This window comes from Limulus polyphemus, unplaced genomic scaffold (genome assembly GCF_000517525.1).
Source record: "Limulus polyphemus unplaced genomic scaffold, Limulus_polyphemus-2.1.2 Scaffold693, whole genome shotgun sequence".
In the NCBI taxonomy this organism is placed as follows: Eukaryota; Metazoa; Arthropoda; class Merostomata; order Xiphosura; family Limulidae; genus Limulus; species Limulus polyphemus.
In genome coordinates, this window is record NW_013666303.1 from 4761 (window position 1) to 16041 (window position 11281).

At 32.1% G+C, this 11281-nt stretch overlaps 1 protein-coding gene across 1 annotated transcript in view; it reads left to right on the forward strand.

Moving 5' to 3' along the window:
* The first annotated feature begins 7598 nt into the window (after window positions 1–7598).
* Window positions 7599–11281, forward strand: part of LOC106460009 — a 22193-nt gene continuing 18510 nt past the window's right edge. The window contains exons 1-2 of the mRNA XM_022386611.1: window positions 7599–7675; window positions 7981–8153. Coding sequence (XP_022242319.1) covers window positions 7604–7675; window positions 7981–8153 — 245 coding nt within the window. The 5' untranslated portion in view covers window positions 7599–7603. The remainder of the gene's footprint in view (window positions 7676–7980; window positions 8154–11281) is intronic.

An 11281-nucleotide genomic window follows, 5' to 3' on the forward strand; every position in this document is an offset into this window, starting at 1 on the left:
AGCAACGGTTGTACAAGAGGAAATCCTTAATTATTTTGTGGAATGATGGCTAAGAATTCTGAAGAGCACAACTTCCTAGTCTCTTACAATATTTAGTAGATGTGTTTAACTACAAACAGTTCATAATATTTTTATTTTCATGCCAAAATAATTTAGAATGGCAAACATGTTATCAAACTACATTAAACTGTACGTTTGTTGGGAAATTTTTGATAGCCAATTCCAGTTCCTTGATAAATGACAGAAGATAGGTAATTTATTTTTATAATAAACGGAACAAAAACAGTAAATTTGAAGTAATTGAACATTTAGATATATTTTAATGTGCAGATAATATATGTTCAGTATCAACTTTTTAGTAGTTATACCCCTGTCCATGGTCAGTGAGGTAAGTTCCAAATATCACTGTCGAAATATGTAGTAAAAATACTAATTCCTAAATTATACTCGACATCTCGAGGCAAGCTTTAATATCGATCATTCCATGACCTTACAAAAATCCAATATCTACCAGCGAACGAGGTCATAAATGTAGTAACAAGAAACTTACATGCGTGTATTTAAATGTTATACGGTGCGTATAAATATTCATACACACAACTTAATAATATTTAAAAAAAGCGACATCTATTTAAAATTATTATCGATTTAAAACTGATGCCAAGTAATGAGACATTTGAAGTCCAGTAGATCGAAGAAAATTAAGAAGAGAGCAAATTTAATTATTTTAGCAAATAATTCATATACCACAAAAGTATAATCAATCTTTAAGAAGTCACAAATCAGTGACCGAGAGGTTAAATTACCTGCTATTTTTACAAACAAGTTCTTTGCCTCAAAGTTCCTTTTTGGATTAACAGTATTAAGTCAGTGTATTTTGAAAGATATTCAATGATTTGTTTGCACTTTAAATAGTAGAAGTTTTCCTTCACTTTTCGATTTGTTAATTCAAAACCTTAAGTTGGTGTTAACTTTAAACTCTTTTAAAATTTCTGAACTCTCACATCAGTTATCCAATAAGAGTTTTCTTTGATAATTTTTGCTGGACTTTTGTGGTATAGAATAATTGAAAATCAAATGAAGATGTTCGTCACTGTTTTTTTTTCTATACATTTGATTTTTAAGATGTTGATAAGAATATGTTGAATAGGTATGTTTGTTATTTTGTTATCCTTTTTGTTTGGTGTTCAGGTGTTTAAAGAAATATTCTAGTTCCTGCTTAGTGTAAGACCATAATATTGTGATATTCAGACTATCATACATTTTATATCTGCTTTAGTGATATAAGAATTTTAAAAAAATGGTTATTTCGTTTGTATGCAGTTTTAGTATAAGCATGTGATCCTGAAAGTCGTTAGGATTGTTTTGTTCTGGTTGCTTTGTTTCTATGATCTCTATAGTAGATAACATCTATTCTGCCCGATAGAATATCGCAGTAGCATACAGTATTTGGATTGAAAAGACTAGCGACTGTACTATCCTTTGCTGCCCGATTTAAAGTTGTCTGAGCGTTACAGCCGACCAATGCTATAAGAGAACAAAAGTCACGAGGTCACGCCGTCGACTGGACAAAGAAACCGAGTTTGACTGTGGAATTCAGGCGCGCTTTCTTAGTTCAGTTTTTACCAGAAGACTTGCAAATAAAGATATATTTGGTGATCAGCGTGTTTAGTGACGAGTGTCAATCCTGAGAGAAAGAAAGCTGTGGGGTCTCATTATTTTACACACACCAGGAAAATTCAGTCAAGTAATCAGATTCTGATTAATCCCCTTATTTTCTGAGCAAATGTGGTGTTATTAGTGGGTCTAATTATCCAATACTTGTCGGTAAGTCTGTTTCTTCCTGAAAATAACAAAAGACAAACTGGTTACACGTTTAAAATTTCAATATCACCATTTTATAATGAATTCGATCATTTCTTCATATACTTGGCTTATAATACGAATAAAAAAAAGGAATACACTAATGTTATGGCACCTGAATTCCAGAAAAAATAAACAGAGATTAAGATGTGAAATCTGCACTTCATCCAGTTTTGTCTTGAGGTGGAAATAATTTTAACTGAAGAACGCTACGCTGTCTGACAAAAACACAACGTGTACAAAATGTAAATTCAAATAAGGTAGTGTGTATAAAGACTACAAAACAATGAATATGAGCTAAACATTTATGAAGTTTAGGGAGTTTGTATACATGAGAGAGAACACTGTGGGCAACTTAAATTTGTTTATTTTTTCATTATAAGTTTCCCAATTAAAGTCTTCCTAAAGTTATTTACATAGCTTCATTTTGTTCAGTTTTTATTTTCCTGAGCATTTGTTTAACTTCAGGTCTGAAAGCTGCAGTTTTATTTTGTTTATCAGGGGAACTACGCTAGTAAAGCTTATACTTTCTAAAATCGATAGCAGCAAAGTTCAGACCTCTTGAACGTAGATCCCCGTTGAGCTTGAAAAGTTCGTTTACTACACTCTATTTCTGTAAAGTGTGAACCTTGGCAACCACTTTTGCTTTCTTGGAAACGGAGATCTCACCACTGTCTCTATAAATACTATTGATCTCAGACTACCAGGTTAAAGTCTTTATGAATTAATTAGTATATGTGTTTAAGGAAAAATGAAAACATTGGAAAACTTTTCAAGTACCTAATTAAACATTAACAACTGATTAAACATTGTTTCCTAATGTTTATAGATAAGAAAGTCAAAATATATATATCTAATTAGCTATACTCATTACCTGGTTGAATTTTAGTTTCGCTCTAAGTAGGTAGCTTTCTATGATCAGACGTCAGTATTGATTAATAATAAATATTAATTAAAACTGAGCTATATATTTTTAAATATTTACATGACAATTATGATAATTCTGAAAACGGAAAAATTATAGCCGTTCTGTTAGCGAAGACCACCAGTTGCACAGCGGTATGTCTGCGGACTTACAACACTGAAATCTGGGTTTCGATACCCATGGTGGGCAGAGCACAGAAAGCCCATTGTGTAGCTTTGTGCTAAACCTCAAACAAACAAACTGTTAGCGAAATGTTATAGTATTATTTTATTTGCACATCAGTTTTGATGCATTATTTTAGCGGTTTCTAGTCACTGACATGAAATATTTGAACTTGTTTTGGTATATTTTATTTCCATCTTATATAACAATAAAGCTATTTAAAATGTTTTAATAATTACATATATACATGTGTATTGAGGGAGTACGTTTGTTGTTAAGCACAAAGTTACACAAGGGGATATCTGTGCTTTGCCCACCACAGGTATTGAAACCTGGAATTTAGTGTTATAAGCCATTAAACGTACCATTGAGCTTTATATAGAGAGAGAGTATTTGGAAATAATTAGGGAAACGGTGAAGAAAATGATATGAAAGGCAAGTGCTACGAGAATGACGTCCCTTTCTCGTGTGAAAATTAATTGCCCAATCACATGTACAGTCATTTGCTAATAGTTTACAATGCGATTGATTGTCATTCAACCAACCAAAAAGTGTCATACCAGTATAAAGTTTAAACAACTACAGGCAGTCATACAATGCTCAGTTATGGCCCCCACGAATGAAATACCACATGACAAGCATATCGAAATCCAAATGGCTGATCAAGGATTCTACGTGCATGAAATTGCGAAAAGACACCGTTTTCCAGTTGAAGCTATATTCAAAACTCTTAACAGGGTACGTGAAACTAGCATTTATAAAAATTCTCGAGGTAGAAAACCTAATACTCCAAAAGTTATATTAATTCTTCTTAAGTATCTTAGGGTATGTTCTTTATAAAACAAGCGACGGCTGAGAACAAATTTTGCCAACGACCTTGCTTTAAATACAAGTATTAAAAAAAAGAGTAAGATACACATTACAAGAAGTGGTCTCAATGGATGTGTAGCTACCTGAAAACTGATGCTGAGAGGAAATAACCAAATCAAAAGACATCAGACCACAAACAATCGAATGAGCAAAGCTGGAGATGCGTGCTTTTTACAGATAGATCAAAGATGTAGCTGTTTGGCACAATCAAAGACAGGTTGTTCAAAAGAGAAAGGAAGACGCCATTGTGGTCATTTTACACCATCTACAGTGAAGTGTGGTGGGAGATCAGTGTAATTTAGGGCTGAATCTCAGCCAACAGTGTCTACGTAAAATTGGTGGTCTCCTGATTGCTGATAAGTATATGCTCTGTTAATTCTGATATATCTTGACATTCCCTCAATTATATGTCTCATTTGGCGGAGGTTCGTCTTCCAACAAGACAATGATTCCAAGCTTACAGCAAATGTGTTGAAACGATATCTTAACCTTTTTTTCTGATAATGTTTTGTCACTGTTAATGAATTCTAACATCTATTCGCTACTACTGAGAAAGGAGCGTAAGATAACACTATCTATATATATATATATATATATTTAAAAGATACCACAATAGTTATGTTGATTTTACGTCTACTGAAAAGGGAGTGTAAGATAACACCATCTCTTTACAGTAGATGAGTTTTTAATTCCACATAAGTAAGAGTAAAACAAAAAAATCGCCGCACATGAAAGAAAGACAACTAAAACTAGTATACAAAGTAAAATATGGGAATGGTGAAATGTAACCTTGTAAGAGAGCCATCTGCAAAAGTAGAAACCACACATTAATGGGCTTTGTAACCCATGTCTGTCACTAATGTTTTGATTATTACTTTTGTTACGTATTACAATTTCAAACAGCCTAAAACCGAGTTAAATTGTACTTTGGATTTAGTAGTTAAATAAATACCGATGTGTGTCCAATTTATGATATTTGCCAACAAGATTGATACACACAGTTTTCTTTTTTAATACAAATATCTTTTGATATACAACAATTAATACAATTTACAATACCAGTTATTACAAATAGTTATTACGAACAATGATTTATATGCGAAAGTTTTACAAACTTACAAACAATATCGAGTCTTCGTTCGGTCTGGAACTTTCTCGATATCTTATCGAGGGTTTACGATGAGCAAGTTAATCTCGAATTGACATAAATACAATTCACTTAATAGGGGGCTAGCTAGCTCTGTGGTTTTCACTGATCACATGTCGATTTTTACACCGATGAAGTTCGGTAATGTTTTCGTAAAAGTACTAATGTCCGATGTGAATCCACAGAGGTAAAATGTTTTGTAATGTTCAAAATTTATAAATGTTCCTGGTCAAATATCTGAAGTGTCCCGATTAATAAGCGTTATAACCATCATAGTTATAGCTTCCGAAGTTTATACCACACCAACTACACCAAACCAATATTATATATTGTTTTTTGGCGCGCCGCGTTGGTTATATGTATATGTGTGGAGAGTTTCTCGAAATTTCAGCTTACGCAACGATACTGACGCTACACTAGCGTTTACGTACACATACATTGTTGATTCTTACACTCGAGGATCTTCTACAACTTTAGAGAATAGGCGGGAATTTCACAGTACAGATGTAACAGTATAAGTTATGTACATTTCTAAATATAAATTTAATTTAAACAAATATTGATATTAGAATAAATATATAATAGTAAATCCGTCACACTTTACACGTGGGGCTTACGAATAGAAGGTGCACTCCTCATTGATTAAACTATTTTATTATTGTAGTTTGTACTAAAGTTCTGTCTATGTTGTGTGTGTGTGTGTCTGACGCTCTTATTTTTTGACCTAGCAGTGCGAAATGCATTATAAACTGAATCATATATAATTTGTGTTTATTTTTAAGTAATTTATATAAGATTGTTCAACCTACTTAGAATGCAATATGTGCCCTGCGCATATATGCACCTAACCTAATGCACTGAAACTTTTACTTAAAAATGTGCTTTTACATACATTAGTCATCGTAATATCTTATAGTCTTGCATACTTTGAATAATGTTCTTTAGAATTGTATCTTTAATGTTAAAAAATACTATGAGACTAACATAGTAGCAAACAAATAAAAATGGAAATAGTTTTATGTTATGTTATAACATGGCGACATGGCATTTATGATTGAATCGTTTCATTGGATTTACTGTGTAAACGTAATTTATGGTTCTACGTTAATGTACGATTCACAAATTTCTTTATGGAGCGTACTGGTACATGTTTAGAAAGTGCATGTAACGCACAATATAAAAGTTTATTCTATTTCCTGGTTTCCTGGTTTGGGGATCTATTATTCCATAAAAGTAGTTTGACGCGAGATGCTATGGATAAACTAAACATTATTTGTTATTTCATACTATATATTGGTAAGGTGGGGCTTCCATTTATGAAATTAAAAAATCGTCATTACATGAACTGTTATTTGCAAATGAAACGAACTAAACAGATATCAAACAAAAAGTTATCTATATGAACTAAACACGCATCAAAATAATTTGTTGCGTCAGAATAAACGTTTCCTAAACAAAGACTGTCCTTGCTAAACTAATTAAACCCGATTTCAAAATGACAAAATGAGCACTCACTCGAAAAAAACGTCGTGTTTAAGTGAACTAAACACTTATCAAACATGATTTTACAAAAAATAAATAAACACTCACTAGACGAAGTTGTGTCTATGGGAACTAAAAATATACAAAACACGATTCAATGAAGATTGTATATACATTTACAAGCATAAATTATCGAATCTAAATGTACTAAACACCTACAAAACACAGTTTTATGATGCTTAGCTAATTATTCACTAATAATTACCAAAATAAATAGATAGAAAACTTTTAAAGTACGTTAGACCACATAACTTTCAAGATATCAGTAATTATCGTACATACACATATTTTGTCTTACGTGTGCTCTAGCAATGAAAAATCTGCGCATTATCTATAGTTTTCTTATATATTGATCTATAAACTTAGGTATTTCTGGACAGTTTGTTTCACATGACAGTCTTCACTACTTCATTAATTACTTTGTAAATGATTTCAGTTCGGATCTATAGGGTTAGCTTACTTTGGTCAGAATTCTTAATAAAGAATAGTAAAAAAATATATATAAATATATAATCATAGATTACGTATGTTACAAGCACTGTAATTTTTAATTCGATTAATTTTTTATTACTTTCTACTCTGAAGAAAAAATGTTAAGCGCACGCAATCTTTTTTATTATAATCTGTCTACCTAAATTCGGAAAGAAGTAAGGGATCTTGAACACTGTATTAGTTTTGGACTAACTTATTATATGACAATGTAGTTATCATTTGCCTTAACCCTTAAAATTTACAGGATTTATCCGATGCTTTCTCGGGTGACGACAATACTGGAATTATAAAAATGTAATAAATGCAAGCATACGTTAGCCTCCTTAGTTTTTCGTTGTTTTTTTGTTGTTTTTTTTTACTGAAAATGAAAAATGTAACCTTTTTTTTTTTTTTTTTGCTTTAAATGGAAAATAAAAGTTTAACATCTAATGAAATACAAATTTGGTAATATGTTCTTAAAGATCTCTGGATAGTTACTGGTCATTATTTAATTCGCCCAAACACAAGAGTGGATGACATTTTATTAGGATTTGTATTTCTAAGTTCCATGTTCAACGTATTAGTTCGCACTAACAGAAATCTACGCTTTATAGGATGCACCCATGGAGATAAAAAACACAGGATCATCTCTTCCGTCACAAGCGTTGAATGGAGAGACTTCAACCTGGATACCGGTTTGTTATACACACACATTCTCTTGTCCTCTCTCTTCTCTATTTTCTTCTTCATGATTCCTTTTTTTTTCTATAATTTTTGCTTAGTGATGATATTTGTTTGTCTCTGTTTCTAAGTAATAAACCCAAAGTTATAGTAATACTAACCTTTTATTCTGGTTAATTAATTAGTATTCTGTGGACATTATTAATCTGTATACCAGATTTATTTCATCGTAACTTGTTTTATTATTACCGAAACACCGTATAGTTCGTTAAATTAGATAAACAGATATATCAAAAATGTCTTTCATGCTCCGATGTAGGCAGAAATAACAGCGGAAACTTTGGAGAAGTATCTTAACATCGAGAAAGAGATACAGTCGTATGAGAAAAGACACGTTTTGGAAAACTACCAGGTCAAGACCGAACAGTTAGAACAGCTGGAGAAGAAAGTCGAGGAACTAGAAGAAACTCAAAAGCAGCTGGAAGAACAGGCGTATGAACTCTTATGATATTTCTAACATTATTAAAATTATTTTTTTTACAAGTTACAGCATTTATTATTGAGAAAGAGTTTTTAAATAAACAGGTACGACGTTTCGATCGCTGGTGTGATCAATCTAATAACACAAAGGTTTTAAAGGTAAAAAAAATTAGTATTTAAATCGACATTCAACAATATAATAATGCATTTAAATTAGAGAATCGATAGGGGTTACTACTTATGCATACACATATATAAATACACGTGAATTGACAGCTTTTTTATTCATAACTGAACAGAAAAAAAAATAAATCACTTTGAACATGTAAAAGCTGTAATTTGCGAAAAAAACGAAACTATTATTAAAATTAGATTAACTTGTGATTTCCTCTTTTATATACATATGAATAAAGTTCCTTCACTCCTTCGAATACTTCTAGGAAAGCTTGCTTCTAAGTGTTTTTAACTGTTATAATGAAACGCATTTTATTTGTATTGATAAATTTTCATGTTGAATTACACTTACAAAATCAGTTTATCAAACTGTGCTCATTTGTTGGAATATTTTCCTCCATTTTCTAGGAATTGTCCTCTGTCCTCGAAATTTAGCTTAATTCCATTTAATTGGCTTCACAGTAATGGCGGGACGGCATGCACGTACGTCATTTGTCATGCAGGTCTATCGTACGGTGTCATAAAACTTTCTAGAATGTCACCCCTCTTGGCTATCTTTTTCATATTATTGTAAATATTTTTAGTATATCATTCAACTTGTACTAATAGGTGTCCTGTAGATCGAATTCCCGTCCCACCAAACATGCTTGCCATTTCAACCGTGTGGACGTTATAATGTGATGGTCAATCCCACTATTCGTTGGTAAAAGAGTAGCCCAAGAGTTGGCGGTGGGTGGTAATGTCTAGCTGCCTTCCCTCTAGTCTTACACTCTAAATTATGGACAGCTAGCGAAGATGGCCCTCGTGTTGCTTTGCGCAAAATTCAAAAACAAAAAGATCTGGAACATAACCAAAAACTTTTGAAAGTTTCACGGTGATCTGATTTCGGATAAGTAGACATTTAAGCAGTAACATAAAAACTAGAAAATGAATAAAGTAAGAAATTGTAGAATCTCTCTGAGCCATACCCAAGAACCCCTGAAAGTTTCATGGAGGTCAGAGGTTGGGAAGTTTGAACATGTTCGTCTCAAACAAACATACAGACAGACACAAGTCGCTTTCGGTGATATTTGCCCAGAAGTTTTAGGATCGCTTGTTGGCTGTAGAAATACCACCAAACCTTCGTAAACATATCTCTTATTTTGTCCATGTTAACTTTATGAAGCTACATATGTTACTTTCTTGTCTCAAGAACTGAGACTGCATATTTCATCCATACATTGCTAAACATAATAAACATCCATTATAGTAGTGACTCTAATTTGAATCTAAGATATATAGAAAGATCGCCAAGTATTTCATCTTAGGAAATGAAATGCATCATCACATATAGTTACATTGTAGCAATAGTAGTGGAAATTAGTAAATGATCAAGTTTTGTCTTTTTCATCTCTGGATTTTACTAACTTACTACTTAAATACTTTTTTGGTTTCTACCTATTCTCTGATTTCCATATTAGCTAGTGGGTATTTACGTGAACATTCTTCAACAGCATCTACTGTAATTTAGCTAGTGGGTATTTACGTGAACATTCTTCAACAGCATCTACTGTAATTTAGCTAGTGGGTATTTAGGTGAACATTCTTCAACAGCATCTACTGTAATTTAGCTAGTGGGTATTTAGGTGAACATTCTTCAACAGCATCTACTGTAATTTAGCTAGTGGGTATTTACGTGAACATTCTTCAACAGCATCTACTGTAATTTAGCTAGTGGGTATTTACGTGAACATTCTTCAATAGCATCTACTGTAATTTAGCTAGTGGGTATTTACGTGAACATTCTTCAACAGCATCTACTATAATTTAGTTAGTGAGTATTTACGTGAACATTCTTCAACAGCATCTACTGTAATTTAGCTAGTGGGCATTTACGTGAACATTCTTCAACAGCATCTACTGTAATTTAGCTAGTGAGTACTTACGAGAACATTCTTCAACAGCATCTACTGTAATTTAGCTAGTGGGTACTTACGTGAACATTCTTCAACAGCATCTACTGTAATTTAGCTAGTGGGTATTTACGTGAACATTCTTCAACAGCATCTACTGTAATTTCAAAGGAAACCTGAACATGTTAATGAGATTTTATGACCTGTGATTGATCAACTAACTATATTGTTTGCTGCCTAATATTTTATGTGCTGCCAACTCTCACGGACAGTTATTAAATTTTCAAAAGCAGTTCTAGAACCAACTTTTAATCGTTGTTTGGCATACTAATTTCTAATATTATATGCATTTGATATCTTATTTTTCCTTCGGCCATCGTGTTGATAGTTTTAATACTATTTCCATTGTCTACCATACATTTTCAATATACGAAGTAGCAAAATATTTTCTATGTTACTGATGATCTAAACATTTCTTATTCACGAAATTACTTTGAAGTTCTAAAGCTATTTAAACCAGTATTTCATAATTTACAATTAACCACCACATATATGTAAAAATTTGTTTTCTTCTTATCTTTATTTACTTTCCACTACTTACATAAATGCAAATCACCATCCTTTACTTTTCTCATAGTAAGATTTACGTTACTTGTCTTCCATTACATGTTCTCACATTTGATTTTATAATGCTTGTAATCCATCCTATCATTTTACAAATCCAATACGTTTGATTTCTTATACAAATTTATAGAAAACGATGTAAAAGTGAATCTTGGATGTATTTTATCGATTAGCAGTTTTGAATATTTTGTGTGTGCGTGTAAAGTATCGATATATCTATCTCTTCGAACTTTACGTTTACAGTATATTACCCAACACGAATTATAGGATATTTACATAAGTGCACCCCACCTTTTAAATAGGATATTTACATAAGTGCACTCCACCTTTTAAATAGGATATTTACATAAGTGTACCCCACCTTTTAAATAGGATATTTACATAAGTGCACCCCACCTTTTAAATAGGATATTTACGTAAGTGCACCCCACCTTTTAAAAGTAATCTCCT